This window comes from Cucurbita pepo, chromosome 4 (assembly GCF_057944985.1).
Source record: "Cucurbita pepo subsp. pepo isolate OVF chromosome 4, ASM5794498v1, whole genome shotgun sequence".
Lineage (NCBI taxonomy): Eukaryota > Viridiplantae > Streptophyta > Magnoliopsida > Cucurbitales > Cucurbitaceae > Cucurbita > Cucurbita pepo.
Window position 1 is genome coordinate 6,553,010 of NC_141801.1, and position 18,591 is coordinate 6,571,600.

Genomic DNA, 18,591 nt, shown 5'->3' on the forward strand with positions numbered 1-18,591 from the left:
TAACTTTCATTTTAGACCATAAAATTCAATTTTAGTGATTAGAAGGTTGAATGTATAATTTCAAGCGTGTTATCTTCTTATTCTTCGTGTTATTTTACTTGCCTATTCTTCGTCATTCGAATAGTATACACCCAAAAGCGAAACAAAGATGATAAAATAATGCATGCCATATATTATATTATAGTATATTGTATTTTGGGATTGGGGGCATACAGTTGATGTAAATTAGCTTAGAATATAAAAAAGAAAAAGAGAAGTATTGCGAGCAGAAAAAGATGGGATTCCTTCAGCACTTGACTTCCTTCAACCCATAGGCAATATAGATAAATGTAGGATCAGTCGCCCCTTCTTTGTAGTATGCAAAAACCAGAGCTGCATCATCATGCATGCCTTCCCCCACAAAGCTGCATTCAATTCAACCCATTTGAGCTTAATAACCAAACTTCTTGATGTGTCCTAACAATAAACAAAGTTTGAACTTACAATTGGAGGTCATTGATCTTGCTCAGCAGGAACTTGGTTGCCTCTGGAATGTGCTTCTTAAACACCTCTTGTTTCTCTTCATCCAGTTTGGGAGTTAGAAGCTTTATGTATCTTTTCATGTATGTGATAAACTGCTTCTTGTCAAATGGAGGTTGTTCCTGCCAATATATATGCCCACGCACACAACACTCCTCTCTTACCCATTCATTCAAAACCAAACTATATACCAATGAAATGAAAAACACAACTCTTTCTTACCTGAAGTCTGAAGGTGTCGACAATATCCACAACCTTCACAGCTTCTTCATCCACGCATTCATCTTCTTCACCTCCTTCTGCAGACGGGTTCGCCCCAATGTCTACGTCCACTGCTCCTTGTACAATCCACTGTTATCCAAATGCCAAATTACCCAGAATAAGAAACTCCAGACAAATAAACAAAACACAGGGATTAAACTCGTGTCGGTATCGAAAAAACTTCATCTATGATTCGTTATTAGTTGAATCAATAGACTTGCAGATTACTAGAAGAATATGTCAGTTTCCTTACCTTTCCTTCCACTTCCCACAACATCTCATTCTCAATCTCCTTGTATGGGAAGGAGTCTGACAGAAGTTCATCACCTGAGTTCATTAATGGAGAGTCTAGTCAAGCACACAAACAGAACACCTAAAAGCTCCAAACTAATCCAAACTTCACCATTGAATGATCCAATACATAAAGAAGGATAAAATTTCTTGGGGGAGCAAGATTGGGAGCAACAGTAAGAGCGAAACAGAAACGAAGAAGGATGCAAAGGGGGAATTGAAGAAGGAGAGGGGGAAGTACCTGTAAGTTGGTCCTGGTAGACGATCATGGTTGCAAACAAAATTGGAGGAGGGAGAGAATGGAAGAATAAAGGGAGAGTGGAAAAGGTGAAGAAAGAAAGAGAGCGTAAGGAGAACGCTAGGGGCGGTGAATGTTTATAGGCACAGAGAAGGAAGAAACCGAATCGAAGTGGGATTCTGAATTTGGTCCTTAATATACAAAATTGATATTCAAAACACTAACAAAAACTAGTAATCTCTTAAGATTTGCCATTTAAAATGGTGTATTATAATTATTCTTTTAATAGATTTGTTAGGATTTAGTCAATATAAGAATATGTGACACATCTAATATAATATTCTTTTAAAATATGATATATTATTAATAAAAAAGTTATTTTTATGAAAGCAATAATAAAATTAAAAAACAAATATTGTAACCAAGATAAGATTCACATTTGAAAAAAAAGGATAAGATGGTATATTTACAACATACGATTGGTGTGTGTATATCCCTCTAACATTTATAGAACGGATGGAATTAATAAACGATAAAAATGGCAAACTTTACAAATAATAAACTTAACAACCCACTAACGTTTAGAGGTCCTAACAACCAAAAAATGATCTAATCTAATCGTCCAAACAATTTCTGCTTTGAACTAAATTGCATAAAAGTATTAGACACATACCTATTGATTCACGCAATTTTATGAATGCATCCAACTTTATTAGTTTTGTTGTAGATATAATATCTACAACTTGTTCTTGTGTGACACAATGCTTCAACTCAATAATTCCATCTCTGGTCAAATCAGGCAAGAAATGAAATCTCACATCAATGTGTTTGCTGCGTCCATGCATGATTGGATTCTTAGATAGCTTAATGGTAGAATTGTTATCACATAACATAGTGATACACTTGTCTTAAAAATAACCAAGTTTTTCCAAAACTCTCCTCATCCTCACTCCTCGACAAGCACAAGAGGCAGCTGCCACAAACTTTACTTTAGTAGTGGACAAAGCAACTACATGTTTCTTGGAGGACCAACACACAACTCCATCACTTAGTAGAAACACATAACCAAAAGTACTTTTCATATCATCTATATCTCCTCCATAATCACTGTCAATATATGCTATCAACTCTCTATTACCCACTCTTCGATAAAGGACTTCCAAGTCTACATTACCTTTTGAGTCATAGTTACACCTCTCAAATCATTCTTTAATAAAATGTGCTTCAATTCAACTGTACCATGCACCTGGGGCTTGTTTAAGGCCATATAATGCCTTCTTCAATCTATACACCTTGTACTCTTTACCTTTTTTCTCATAACCTTGTGGTTGCTCAACAAACACGGCTTCATTTAACTAGTGCAAACACCTCGGTATAGTCTATACCATGTTGTCGTGCATACCCTTTTGCCACCAACCTAGCCTTATACTTGTCAACTTCGCCATTTTTGTTAAGTTTAGTTTTAAAAACCCTTCACTCCAATCTTCTTCCTTCTTTTAGGCAAATCTGCCCATTCACAAGTTTTATTTTTTTCAATGGCTTCTATCTTCAAGTCCATTGCAACTCTCCATTTTGAGCTTTGAACAACTTCTTCAAAAGTAGTCGGATCTGTAGTTGTGGTTAATAGAACTAAATTGATGTGTTCGGCTTCTTCAGAAAATTTTCCTTCGCTCACATAATCTTTCATCCACAATGGTGCTCTTTTGTTCCTCCCTTCTGGTATACTTTCTTCAGATGTTGAAGAATTTTCTTCAGATGACTCACTAGAAGATATATTAACTTCCTTTCCTTCTTCTACTACCACCTCCTCTTCAAATTCTTCCTCACTTTGGTCATATTCTCTTCCTTGTGTCTTACTATCTTCCCTTTTGAATGTATCAAGTCTGGCTTATTCATTACTTTTTTTTTCCATCCCAACACTTATTTTCTTAAAAAATCACCTTTCTTGGACATTGGATCATAGAGTCTATATGTTTTAGACTCTTCACTTATCCTTAAGAGCAGGCACTGAAATTTTTTGTCATCCAACTTCTTTCTCTTCTCGTCTGATACATGAACATGATTAATGCATCCAAAAACTCGAAAATAATCAACATTAGGTTTTACACCACTCCAAGCCTCCTCAGGAGTCATATATTTCACTACCATTGTAGGACTTCTGTTGAGCACATGCACTGTCCCGTTTACTGCTTCTGGCAAAAAATTCTTTGGAACTTGCTTCTTTGATAATATACTTCTAACCATATTCATGATTGTTCTGTTCTTGTGCTCAGTGTCACGGTCATGTTTGTTCAAGGCATGTTCCCATGGCCGCATGCCCGTTACATGTCAAAACTATTGCCTTGTATCACTTTATTGTTTTCCTTTATTGCTTTTGATAAGGCAACCCTAATCCTCAGCCCAACAATCCAAGCTTTTGTTGAAGCAAGAACCCTTGAGTCAAAGTAATTAACACCTCCTTATACAAAGTTCGGATCAACCAAGAGATAAGACTAGAATTAGATTACCTCTTACGATCGAAGATTTAGAAGCAAGATTTGGAAAGATTTGGAAACCTTGTTCTAAATTGAGTCACTCTACAATCGAACTTGATCAAGGCTTGATAGAAGGGCTCGGCCACAAGAATTGCTTGAAACTTAGAAATGACAAATATGATGCTCGGATTTCTAAGGGAAACGTCTCAACTTGAGATCTGAATTACGATGAATCTGATTTTTATATATCACATATTGTGGGTAGACCATTTGACCCTTACCTATTTTAGAAATTAAAAATAATACTTTCCAACAAATGCTGATGTGCGTGAGTGGCTAAGGCGATAGGTTTGAAATCAATTAGGCTCTCCTCACGTAGGTTCGAATTCTGTTGTTGACATTTTTGAATCTTCATGTCATTTTTTTAATCTACTTGACAATAGGTCTATTTGGAACATCGTGATTCTTATCATTTTCTCCCTCTTCAAAAAGGATTCGTCCTCGAATCAGAAAAATCATCACCTTCTTTCCTTCACCTCCTTTTGCAATGTTTTGATCAAATCTGCTAAATTTCACCGACTTTGCATGTATATGATTCAGTTTGCTTTGATCCTTCACATACTTCAAGCTTTCTCTCAGGATCAAAGTGGATCACAAATTTTCTAGGCCATAAATAGTGCTGCCACACATGCAATATAGGAACTAAAGCAAATAATTCTTTATCATAGGAAGGATACTTCAATTTAGTTTTTCACTAAAATATATTAAGTGCTCCTCATCTTGAATTGAATGAGAACAACACTCACATCTATCGCATTCAATTTCAAAAGTTTTATCAAAGCTAGCAAAAATAAATAATGGTGCATTGCTTAATTTCTTCCTAAGAGAATTGAAGCGCATTCTCTTGCATTTCCCCCCATTTAAACACAACATTATTTTTCATTAAGTCATTCAATGGTGCAGTTTCTCTTTTATAGAAGCTTTTTGGTGTTGGCAAATCTCTAATGACTTTAACTTTCTCTTTATCTACTCCTATTCCTATTCTGTTTTTACCAACTATGAAGCCAAGGACTTTTTTCATGTAAAAACTACACTTATTAAAATTAAAATTTAATCAAAACTAACTCAACATGCTCCACATACTCAAGCAAAATCTTCAAATAAATTATAATATCATCAATATAAACAATAACATGCTTTTTCAGATATTTTCTCAAAACATTATATATTAAGCGCATAGGTGTACTAGGAGCATTAGTTAACCCAAAAGGCATAACAAGCCATTCATACAATCCAAACTTAATTTTGAAAGTTGTTTCCATTCATCTCCTACATGCATTCTAATTTGATGATATCCAGATTTCAAAATAATCTTTATAAATAGACATGAATCATGCAATAAATCAAGCATATCGTCTAGCTTAGGAATAGGATGTCGATACTTTACAGTAATTTTGTTGATGACTCTATTATCCATCCCCATGCACCAAGTTTCATCTTTCTTTGGCATCAATAAGTCTCGTACAGAACATGAACTCAAACTTTCTCGTATATAGCCCTTCTCCATGACCTCCTCCACTTGCTTTTGAATTTCTTTAGTCTCAGTTGGATTGACTCTATAAGCTGGCTTATTAGGAATGATAGAACCCGGAATGAAGTCTACTTGATGTTCATTACCTCTAGGGAGGTAGTTCTTTAGGTACTTTATCTTGAAATATGTCTTCAAATTCCTGTAAAAGAGATTGAAACACACTAGGCAAAGACAAATTGTTATTGTTAGAGATCAAATATCACTCTCCTTGTACATAAGTACAAAGATTGATTTTTGTGAAAACCCTTGACCTCTCCAACTCTAGTCAAACCACTCTCTCTCTTTCTTTCTTCAATTTCATCTCTTTTTTCTTTTTTCTTTTTTTTTTCTTTGATTTTTCTCTATTTTTTCACTCAACTCTTATTTTTCTTTCAAACTCTTTTTCCTCAAACTCTTTATTCTTTTCCTCCAACTTTAATTGATCAGCAAATACATTTGTAGAACTCAAAGGTACAAGAGTGGTTTTTCTACCATCTTTTACAAAAGAATACCTATTCAAATAGCCATCATACATAACCCTCCTGTCAAATTGCCATGGTCGGCCAAGCAATATGTCTCCAGCGTGCATTGGTAACACATCACAAAAAACTTCATCTTTATATTTTCCCAAAATAAAAGATATTAAAGCTTGGAAAACTACCTTCATTGTTCCACTATCATTGAGCCATTGGAGCTTGTAAGGTTTAGGATGATCTTGAGTTGGAATTTGCAATCTTTTGATCAACATGGTACTTGCAACATTGGTGCAACTTCCACTATCAATGACAAAACTACAAGCAGTCTCCTTAACTAAACACCGCGTGTGGAACAAGTTGTCTCTTTGATCATCAACATCATTCTCCGTAACTTGAGTTTTAACAAGTCTTCCGTTTTCCTCATTCTTCTAGACTTCTTTAACTAGATCATTGATCTCCCCTCCATTTTCCTCGTCTTGGTTCATGATTGTACAATAGTAGTTATATATGCTTAGGACCTCACACACTCAACTTACTGATTTTACACTCAGGAACACTCGTGTTTAACACACAAGGTAGGCTACTTGGAAAAGTGACTAATTTATGATCAAGGTAGGTAATATGGATAAAGCAATTCTGATAGTAGCGAACTATTCAAGACAATCAAGACAAGGTCATTATGTAGTAACAACAAAATAAAATAAGAAACAATCAAATAAATAAGGGACAAATATATTTTTGGATATAATTGCTCACCGAAAAAAAAATTAATTCCAAAGAGAATGGTCGTGAAGATTTGAGAGAGATTAACTTTCCTTTTTACAGAATTCGGGAAAATTTAGAAGTTACCTTCGAGCTTATATAATGAAAGAAAAATATCGAACACAACAATTCTAGATTTATATTCTTTAGGAAAAAATGAGAATTGAAATTTATTTGATCTTCAAATGAACGTGTAAAAGGTCTAATGATAAGGATTTATAAATACTAAGAACAATATGATAAGGATTTTTTTTTTTTTTTGTTTTTTCTTTCAAGATCTAAATATGATAGAACAATAAGAACAAAGTATAAAGATAATGAAGAAGGATAGAAATGGCAGCAAGAAAATAAATGGACAGATTTAAAGAAAAGATAAACAATAGCAGAAACGAAAGATAAAATCAATTCTAGAGTCGGCCACAAAGATGTAAACCTACGCTCTGATACCAAATTGATAACGCAACCCTAATCCTTAGCTCAACGATCCAAGCTTTTGTTGAAGCAAGAACCCTTGAATCAAAGTAATTAACACCTCCTTAAAATTTGGATCAACCAAGAGATAATGCTAGAATTAGATTACCTCTTACGATCGAAGATCTAGAAGCAAGATTTGGAAACCTTGTTCTAAATTGACTCACTCCACAATTGAACTTGATCAAGACTTGATTGAATGGCTTGGGTGCAATTCTACCATAAGAATTGCTCGAATTTCTAAGGGAAACGTCTCAATTTGAGATCTGAATTACATTCATCCATGAATCTGATTTTTACGTAACATATTGTGGGTACTTATAGTCTCCCGACAAAAGACGTTTGTGGCTGGGATTTATTCCCGATCCCCTTTAATCTCCACAAAAGACGAAGTCAAATTGACCATTTGACCCTTACATATTTTAGAAATTAAAAATAATAATTTCCAACAAATGTTGATGTGCTTGAGTGACTAAGGTGATAGGTTTGAAATCAATTAGGCTCTCCCCGCGTAGGTTCGAATTATGTTGTTGACATTTTTGAATCTTCATGACATTTTTTGAATCTTCTTGACAATAGGTCCATTTGGAACATCGTGATTCTTATCAGCTTTCATGATGTATAATTTCCTTGTCTTTTCTAAGTGCATGATGTTTCGGTAGAATCATGTCTACACATGCTAAACATAAAATGCCCCAGAATGTATTATAGGGGGATGCGACCAGTTTTCAAATTCTTCCTACCCGGAAAGTTATATGCTATTTAAGTCATTGTGTTGCTTTTTACTTGTAGTCATGTAGCATTGTTTTCAAATATTACTCTCAATCCTGCTTTCAAAATCTCTCTGCCCCTTCTAAAACCTTCTTTTCAAATGGGGGCTAGAGGCTTGAACATACGTTGCCCAACCGTAGGCGACACAATCCTAAGTTGGCTTGACTCACTTAGTGTTGAGAGTGAGTGTCGCATAATCATCAAATCCGCTGCCAAAAAGTGCAATTGTGACTGTTGGTATAAGAGTCAAGTTGATAGTCATGATTAAGATCATGTATAAAGTTTCAAATCGTTCGGAGGTCACTAATGATAAGAATCTTCAAAAATGTCAATAACATAATTCGAACCTACGCGGGGAGAGCTTAATTGATTTCAAACCTATCACCTTAGCCACTCAAGCACATCAACATTTGTTAAAAAATATTATTTTTAATTTCTAAAATATGTAAGAGTCAAATGGTCAATTTGACTTCATCTTTTGTGGAGATTTAAAGGGGATTGGGAATAAATCCCGGCCACAAACGTCTTTTGTCGGGAGACTATAAGTACCCACAATATGTTATGTAAAAATCAGATTGGTGAATGAATGAAATTGAGATCTTGAATTGAGACGTTTTCCTTAGAAATTCGAGCATCAATTTTGCCATTTCTAAGTTTCAAGCAATTCTTGTGGTAGAATTGCATCCGAGCCATTCAATCAAGCCTTGATTAAGTTCGATTGTGAAGTGACTCAATTTAGAACAAGGTTCCAATTCTTGCTTCTAGATCTTCGATCGTAAGGGGTAATCTAATTCTAGTCTTATCTCTTGGATTCAAGGATTCTTGCTTGAACAAAAGTTTGGATCGTTGAGCTGAGGATTAGGGTTGCCTTATCAATTTGATATTAGAGCGTAGGTTGCATCTTTGTGGCCGACTCTAGAATTGATTTGATCTTTAATTTCTGCTATTGTTTATCGTTTTTTTAAATCTGTCCATTTACTTTCTTGCTATCATTTCCATCATTCTTCATTATCTTTCCACTTTGTTCTTATTTCCATCCTATTTAGATCTTGAAAGAAAAAAAAAAAAAAATCCTTATCATATTGTTCTTGATATTGTATTTATAAATCCTTATCATTAGACCATTTGCACGTTTATTTGAAGATCAAATAAACTTCAATTCTCATTTTTTCCTAAAGCATATAAATATGAAATTGTTGTGTTCGATATTTTTCTTTCATTATTTAAACTCGAAGGTAACTTCTAAATTTTCCCGAATTCTGTGAAATGGAAAGTTAGATCGTTCTCAAATCTTCACGACCATTCTCTTTGGAATTCATTTTTTTTCAGCGAGCAATTATATCCAAAAATATATTTGTCCCTTATTTATTTGTTCGTTTCTTGTTTTATTTTGTTGTTACTACATAATGATCTTGTCTTGATTGCCTCGCTACTATCAGAATTGCTTTATCCATATTACCTACCTTGATCATAAATTAGTCACTTTTCCAAATAGCCTATCTTTGTGTGTTAAACACGAGTGTTCCTGAGTGTAAAATCAGTGAGTTGAGTCTGTGAGGTCCTAAGCAGATATAACTACTATTGTACAATCATAAACCAAGACGAGGAAAATGGAGAAAAAATCAATGATCTAGTTGAAGAAGTCCAGAAGAATGAGGAGGAACGGGAAGATGGGATTCATTTGGCACTTATAACAAGAAGACTTGTTAAAACTCAAGTTATGGAGAATGATGTTGACGATTAAAGAGACACCTTATTCCACACGTGGTGTTTAGTCAAGGGGACTGCTTGTAGTCTTGTCATTGATAGTGGAAGTTGCACCAATGTTGTAAATACCATGTTGATAAAAAAGTTGCAAATTCCAACTCAAGATCATCCTAAACCTTACAATCTCCAATGGCTATGATAGTGGAACAATGAAGATAGTTTCCCAAGCTTTAATATCTTTTACTTTGAGAACATATAAAGATGAAGTTCATTGTGATGTGTTACCAGTGCATGTTGGAGACATATTGCTTGGCCGACCATGGGAATTTGATAGGAGGATTATGTATGATGGCTATTTGAATAGGTATTCTTTTGTAAAAGATGGTAGAAAAACCACTCTTGTACCTTTGAGTTCTGCAAATGTATTTGTTGATCAATTAAAGTTGGAAGAAAAAAAGAAAGAGTTTGAGGAAAAAGAGTTGAAAGAAAAACAAGAGTTGAGTGAAAAAATAGGGAAAAAAAAAGTGAAAAGAAATGAAAAAAAAGATGAAGTTGAAGAAAGAAAGTGAGAGAGTTGTTTGGCTAGAGTTGGAGAGGTCCGGAAGTTTTTACAAAAATCAATCTTTATATTTATGTACAAGGATATTTGGTCTCCAACGATAACAATTTGTCTTTGCCTAGTGTGTTTCAATTTCTTTTACAGGAATTTGAAGACATGTTGCAAGATGAAGTACCTAAAGAACTACCTCCCATTAAAGGTACTGAACATCAAGTAGACTTCATTCCGGGTTCTATCATTCCTAATAAGCGAATTTATAGAGTCAATCCAACTGAGACTAAAGAAATTCAAAGGCAAGTTGAGGAACTCAGGGAGAAGGGCTATATATGAGAAAGTTTGAGTCCATGTTCTATACGAGACTTGTTGGTGCCAAAGAAAGATGAAACTTGGCGCATGGGCATGGATAATAGAGTCATCAACAAAATTAGTGTAAAGTATCGACATCCTATTCCTAGGCTAGACGATATGCTTGATTTATTGCATGATTCATGTCTATTTATAAAGATTATTTTGAAATCTAGATATCATCAAATTAGAATGCATGTAGGAGATGAATGGAAAACAACTTTCAAAATTAAGTTTGGATGGCATGAATGACTTGTTATGCCTTTTAGGTTAACTAATGCTCCTAGTACATCTATGCGCTTAATATATAATGTTTTGAGAAAATATCTGAAAAATCATGTTATTGTTTATATTGATGATATTATAATTTATTTGAAGATTTTGCTTGAGTATGTGGAGCATGTTAAGTTAGTTTTGATTATACAAAGAAAAGAGAAATTTAATTTTAATAAGCGCAGTTTTTGCATGGAAAAAGTTCTTGGCAAAGTTGGTAAAAACAGAGTGGGAGTGGGAGTGGGAGTGGGAGTGGGAGTGGGAGTGGGGTCGGAGTGGGAGTCGGGGGTCGGGGGTCGGGAGTCGGGGGTCGGAGTAGGGAATAGGGAGTAGGGAGTTGTTGGCTTTTTGGCCTTTGATCTCACTTTAATTAATTTCAATTAATTAATTGATGTTTTGATGATACCAAACCTACTTTTTAATTATTAACTATTTTCAGTATTTTGAACTGTCCACAGTATAAGGTCGGGAATAACGATTTCAACGACTTTTCAATTACTCAAATCAGAGCTAAAAAGTTGTTGGCTTTTTGGCCTTTGATCTCACTTTAATTAATTTCAATTAATTAATTGATGTTTTGATGATACCAAACCTACTTTTTAATTATTAACTATTTTCAGTATTTTGAACTGTCCACAGTATAAGGTCGGGAATAACGATTTCAACGACTTTTCAATTACTCAAATCAGAGCTAAAAAGTTGTTGGCTTTTTGGCCTTTGATCTCACTTTAATTAATTTCAATTAATTAATTGATGTTTTGATGATACCAAACCTACTTTTTAATTATTAACTATTTTCAGTATTTTGAACTGTCCACAGTATAAGGTCGGGAATAACGATTTCAACGACTTTTCAATTACTCAAATCAGAGCTAAAACGAAGAAATTATAATAACATACCCGATGTGATGATGTGTCAGCAAAATCAAAATGATAGACAAATCAAAATATATTTAAGTATGACATTTATAATTTTGGGAGAGTAAGAAATGGTGGAGTTTTTTTTTCTTATTATTATATTTTTAAATAAAGTTATTTTTACAAAATATAAATTTGAATCTAACCGTTACTCACATCGATTTTTATTATTACTATATTATATTATTATATTTTAAAATTTTAATAGTTACTCACATAGTTTTTATTATTATTATATTATTATATTTATAATAAATTTTGAATTTCATTTGACCGTTACTCACTTAACTTTTTATTATTATTATATTATATTACTATTATATTAAAATTTTGAAATAAATGAATTTAGAAAATTTTCTTTATTTATTTACTTTTAATCTCCACCTTCCATTATTCCTAACACAATCCAATGGTCAATATTCAATCCTACATTTTGCCACTTTTCTCCTCTATATAAACTCATCTTTTCTCACATTTTAAAATACACAACTTACATACATTCTCCAATCCTCATTTGTTCAAAGTCTCCAATTGTTTGTTGCTCTCTCCAAGCTTACAAGTTTATTTCTTTTTATCTTATTTTTGAGAGCGATTATTATTGTATTGTGAGGAAATAGTTGTGAGTATCACAAATTGTAAATCTACTCTTTGAGAGAGTTGTGGTGTGTTATTATCAAACTCAAATACTTGTATCGGTTTGATCTTGCGCCGTGGAAAGGATTGAGTTTGCTCTTGAACTCGTAAAAAGAGCGGTGTAGCGGTTTGGTTAGATCTGTGGAAAGAGTCGAGAAAGTTCTTTATTCAAATTCCCAAGAGGCGTTTGGGGAGTGGAGTAGGTCGAGTTTGACCGAACCACTATAAAACTACGGTGTCATTTTCTCTAACTCTTTCCTATTTAATTTCAAAATTATTATTGTGATTTATTGCATGTTCTACTTGATTATTGTTTTGACTTGAATTACTTTCTTATAGTAATTATCATATTCTACTTATTTGTAAAAAGTTTCATCATTAGAAAAATTAATCACGTTTAAACACTTTTATCGTTAAAACCCTATTCACCCCCCCTCTAGGGTTGCCATACCGATCCAACAATTGGTATCAGAGCAGGTTGCTCCTATAGATTTTTTATCTAAACTTTATTGTTCGAGCTTATGACAAACCACGTGTTAAAAATGGTTTTAGTGAAGGACAATCAACTTCTAGGCCACCTTATTTTGATGGAACAAATTATACATGTTGGAAAGCTAGAATGAAAATTTATTTGCAATCTGTTGATTATCAATTGTGGTTAAATGTTAGTAATGGTCCTTATATTCCAATAAAAATTGTTAATAATATTGAGGTGCCTAAATTAGAAAATGAATTTGATGAGCATGATATGAAAAAATGTTCTTTGAATGCTAGTGCTATCAATTGTCTGTATAATTTGGAAAACTCTTGAAGTAACTCATGAGGGAACTAATCAAGTTAAAGAAACAAAAATTAGCATGTTAGTTCATAATTATGAACTATTTAAAAGGGAGGAAAATGAACATATTGGTGATATGTTTACTAGATTTACTAATATTTTAAATGTTTTGAAAAATCTTGGAAAAGTATATTCTACTTCCGAAAATGTAAGAAAAAATTCTTAGGTCTCTGCCTAAAAGTTGGGAGGCAAAAGTGATGGCGATTCAAGAAGCAAAGGATCTCACAAAGCTTCCTTTGGATGAACTCGTTGGTTCTCTAATGACACATGAGATTACCATGAAGGGGCACATGGAAGAAGAATCCAAAAAGAAGAAAAGTATAGCCCTCAAGTCCATCAAAGTTGACTCTGAAGATGAGAACGTCCGTGGAAGTGATGAAAAAGTAGCAAATTTTTGCTTCATGGCTCATAGTGACAAAGAGGATGAACAAGAAGATGAGGTAACTCTTGAATCTCTTTCTTATCATGAATTATTTAAACTTGTTGATGAGATGACAATTGATTTAGAAAAACTTAGTTCAAAGTATGTTGTGCTTAAAAAGAAATATAAATATAAGACTTCAATTATTGAAAATAAGTCTTTACTAAATGAAATTTCTTGTTTAAAAGAGAAGATCATAATATTGTTAAAATTGATGTACCTTGTGAAAAGCATGTATTTGATTGTGATGAGAAAAATGCATTAATTGATAAAGTCAAGTCTCTTGAGCATGATTGTTGTGAAAAAGATAAATTAATTAAATTGCTCAAAGAAAATAATTTGCAAGAACTTGGTAGGGTTAAGGAGTCTATTAAAATGTTAACAATAGGTGCTAAAAAATTAGATAAAATACTTGGAGGAGGTAAGTCATATGGTGATAAAAGAGGATTAGGCTATATTGATGAATGTTCTACACCTTCAAGTTTCTAAAACAATATTTGTTAAAGCATCCCCTATCTTGTCTAAATCTAACAGTAAATTTGTATCTAAGTATGATAAATCTAGATTTGTGCCTATATGTCATCATTGTAGCGTTGAAGGTCATATTAGACTTAAATGCTTTAAATTGAAAAATTCTCAAAACATTCATTTAGGAAGAAAAGTTTCTCAAAATACAAAGTTTAACCATGTTTTAGAAAATAATTTTTCGAATAAAAATAGAATACACAAATTTAGTCCAAGAAATAAATTATTGCATAATGTTGTTTGTTTCTCATGTGGTAAGTTTGGACATAAAGATTATTCTTGTTACTTATCCAAATACAATGTCTTTAATATGAATGCAAATATGAAATGGATTCCTAAATTTGTGAATACTAACTTTCTAGGACCCAAACAAGTATGGGTACCAAAATGTCAATTTTGAATATCTTTGTTTTTAGGTTTGTTTGAAAGCCTCCAAGAAAAATAAGTGGTACTTGATAGTGGTTGCTCAAGACACATGACGGGTAATCCATCCAAGTTTGTGAATCTTTCCAAGAAGGATGGTGGCTTAGTAACCTTTGCTGATAATAAGAAGGGTAAAATAATTGGTAAGGGTACTATAGGTAATGACTCTTGTACTCTCATTGAAAATGTATTGTTAGTTGATGGTTTAAAGCATGACTTACTTAGCATTAGTCAATTATGTGATAAAGGTTTTAGAGTTGTATTTGATAAGAATAATTGCATAATTGAAAATGCTAGTGATATAAAAGTTTTGTTTGTAGGAAATAGAGATGATAATGTGTATACTATTGATTTGAATGATTGTCCTACAAATGATAAATGTCTTTCGGTTTTGCTGGATAACTCTTGGCTATGGCATAGAAGACTAGGACATGCTAGTATGTACTTGATTTCAAATATTTCAAAAAATTCATTAGTTAGAGGTGTTCCTCAACTTAAATTTGAAAAAGATAAAATTTGTGACGCTTGTCAAATGGGTGAGCAAATTAAGTCTTCTTTCAAATCTAAAAATATGATTTCTACTATTAGACCTCTTCAACTACTCCATATGGACTTATTTGGCCCTTTTAAAATAGTTAGTTAGGGAGGAAATTATTATGCTTTTGTGATAGTGGATGATTTTTCAAGATTTACTTGGATTTTGATGATAAAACATAGAAAGATGTTTTGAAAAGATTTGCTAGTTTTGTAAGAAGAGTTCAAAATGAAAAAGGGTTTTTAATTACTAAAATTATGAGTGACCATAGAGGAGAATTTGATAGTGTTGCCTTTGAAAAATTTTGTGAAGATAATGTTTTTTCTCATGACTTCTCCTCTCCGAGGACTCCTCAACAAAACGGTGTGGTTGAAAGGAAAAATCGTACTTTACAAGAATTTGCTAGATCAATGTTAAATGAGTATGATTTACCTAAATATTTTTGGCCGGAAGCCGTTAATACCGCTTGTTATATTTTAAATAGAGTTTTAATTAGACCTTCATTAAATAAAACTCCTTATAAACTTTGGCATAACAAAATTCCAAATGTTGGGTATTTCAAAGTTTTTGGTGGTAAATGTTTTATCTTGGAAAGTTTGATTCAAAAACGGATATTGGTATTTTTCTTGGCTATTCATCTACTAGAGCTTCTAGAATTTTCAATAAGAGAACTCTAGTTATTGAAGAATCTATGCCTGTGGTATTTGATGAATCATGAATCTTGCAATAATATTTCTAATGAGTCTATTTGTAGTGATGATTTAGAAAGAAATTTTGGAGATTTACTCGTTAGTGACAACGACAAAGAAATGGTTACGAGTAAAGAAGAGGTGAGCTTAAAGGAAGAAGGTTCTTTATCAATGCCAAAAGAATGGAGGTATGCCTTGTCTCATCCCAAGAACTTGATTCTTGGTGATCTCGAACAAGGTGTGAAAACTCGCTCTTCTATTAATTTATTTAATAATCTTGCTTTTGTTTCTCAAATTGAACCAAAAAGTCTTAAGGATGCCGAAAATGATGAGTTTTGGATTTTAGCCAAGAAGAGCTAAATCAATTTGAAAGGAACAAAGTTTGGGAATTAATCCCTAGGCCATCTAATACTTCTATTATTGGAACCAAATGGGTTTTTAGAAATCAAATGGATGAAAATGGGAATATCAGTAGAAATAAAGTTAGGCTTGTAGCTCAAGGTTATTGTCAAGAGGAAGACATAGATTATGAAGAAACTTTTGCACCCGTTGCTAGATTAGAAGCTATTAGAATGTTACTTGCTTTTGCTTCTTACAAAAATTTTGTATTATATCAAATGGATGTGAAAAGTGCATTTTTGAATGGTTATATTATGGAGGAAGTTTATGTAGAACAACCTCCCGGATTTGAAAACGTAGAATTTCCTCATCATGTCTATAAGTTGAAAAAGGCTCTTAATGGCTTAAAACAAGCTCCAAGAGCTTGGTATGATAGACTTAGTAATTTTCTGATTGGGAATGATTTTAAAATGGGCAAACTCGACACTACACTCTTTATTAAGATTAAAGAAAACGATATGCTATTAGTGCAAATATATGTGGATGATATCATATTTGGTTGTACTAATCCTTCTTTATGTGAAGAATTTTCTAAATGTATGCATAGTGAATTTGAGATGAGTATGATGGGAGAACTTAGTTTCTTTCTTGGACTTCAAATCAAACAACTCAAGGAGGGTATCTTCATCAATCAAGAGAAATGCACTAAAGATTTGCTCAAAAGATTCAAGTTCAATGGAGGTAAGATTGCAAGAACTCCCATGAGCACATCCACTAAGCTTGACAAGGATGAAAAAGGTAAAAGTGTGGATATTAAAGCTTATCGAGGTATGATTGGATCTTTACTTTACTTGACCGCTAGTAGACCCGATATTATGTTTAGTGTGTGTCTTTGTGCTAGATTTCAATCTTGTCCTAAGGAATCTCATTTACATGCGATTAAGAGTATATTTAAATATTTGCTTGGAACTATTGATTTAGGAGTGTGGTATCCTAGAAATGTTGAATTTAAATTGGTAGGATATTCTGATGCGGATTTTGCCGGAAGCTTACTTGATCGTAAAAGTACTAGTATTTCTTGGTAGTTCCTTAGTTTCTTGGTTTAGTAAAAAGCAAAATTCGGTTGCCTTATCTACTACCGAAGCGGAATATATTGCGGTTGCTAGTTGTTGTGCTCAAATTCTTTGGATGAAAGAAACTTTTTGTGATTTTGGATTAAAGTTTCATAGTGTGCCTATATTTTGTGATAATACAAATGCTATTAATTTAACTAAAAATCCTATTCATCATTCTAGAACTAAACATATTGACATTAGACATCATTTTATTAGAGAGTATGTGCAAAATGGACATATTATTTTTTATTTTGTAAACTCTAATAATCAACTAGCCGATATTTTCACCAAGCCATTGAATGAAGAAATTTTTTGCAAAAATAGGCTTGAGCTTGGTATTATTCGTTGTGATATATCTTAAATTTTATAATTTTTTAATGCATGTTTTTATTGTGATATATCTTAAATTTTATAATTTTTTAATGCATGTTTTTATGGGGAGCCATTATGTCATTCTTAAATGTATTCTCTTTCAATTGTTCTTTTTGATGATTACAAAGGGGAGAAAATTAAGAAAAATATGCTCTCAGTTTGTTGTTTTATTATTTATGAATCATTTACTTGTTTGATGTTTCATAATTTCTTGAGGCATTAATAGAGGGGGAGAATATGCTTGAGTAAAATTTATGATAATATATTAGCATGTATTGATATTATTACATGGATGGTTTTTATGAATTTTTCTTGAAATGGTTTGTCATCATAAAAAAGGGGGAGATGGTTGGCTTTTTGGCCCTTGATCTCACTTTAATTGATGTTTTGATGATAACAAACCTACTTTTTAATTATTAACTATTTTCAGTATTTTGAACTGTCCACAGTATAAGGTCGGGAATAACGATTTCAACGACCTTTCAATTACTCAAATCAGAGCTAAAACGAAGAAATTACAATCGAGACAACATACCCGACGTGATGATGTGTCACCAAAATCAAAATGATGGACAAATCAAAATATATCAAAGTATGACATTTATAATTTTGGGAGAGTAAAAAATGGTGGAGTTTTTTTTTTCTTATTATTATATTTTTAAATAAAGTTATTTTTACAAAATATAAATTTAAATATAACCGTTACTCACATCGATTTTTATTATTACTATATTATATTATTATATTTATAATAAATTTTGAATTTCATTTGACCGTTACTCACATAACTTTTTATTATTATTATATTATATTACTATTATATTAAAATTTTGAAATAAATGAATTTAGAAAATTTTCTTATTTATTTACTTTTAATCTCCACCTCCCATTATTCATAACACAATCCAATGGTCAATATTCAATTCTACATTTTGCCACTTTTCTCCCCTATATAAACTCATCTTTTCCCACATTTTAAAATACACAACTTACATACATTCTCCAATCGTCATTTGTTCAAAGTCTCCAATTGTTTGTTGCTCTCTTCAAGCTTACAAGTTTATTT

The 18,591-nt window shown here is 32.5% G+C and overlaps 2 protein-coding genes across 2 annotated transcripts; one reads left to right on the forward strand and one right to left on the reverse strand.

Moving 5' to 3' along the window:
- Positions 1–149: 149 nt before the first annotated feature.
- On the reverse strand, positions 150–1,479 carry LOC111793977 (translationally-controlled tumor protein homolog). Its single transcript, XM_023676071.1, has 5 exons — positions 1,313–1,479; positions 1,034–1,107; positions 742–870; positions 484–641; positions 150–404 (listed from the first exon to the last, which is right to left on the reverse strand). Exons 1-5 carry the CDS (start codon positions 1,338–1,340, stop codon positions 287–289), a joined length of 507 nt encoding a protein of 168 aa, XP_023531839.1. The 5' UTR covers positions 1,341–1,479; the 3' UTR covers positions 150–286.
- Positions 1,480–12,044: 10,565 nt separating this feature from the next.
- Positions 12,045–14,888, forward strand: LOC147792973 (uncharacterized). The gene is made up of 2 exons (XM_087123516.1): positions 12,045–13,546; positions 14,469–14,888. The coding sequence occupies exons 1-2, from the start codon at positions 13,304–13,306 to the stop codon at positions 14,529–14,531; spliced, it is 306 nt and encodes a 101-aa protein (XP_086979642.1). The 5' UTR covers positions 12,045–13,303; the 3' UTR covers positions 14,532–14,888.
- Positions 14,889–18,591: the final 3,703 nt, after the last annotated feature.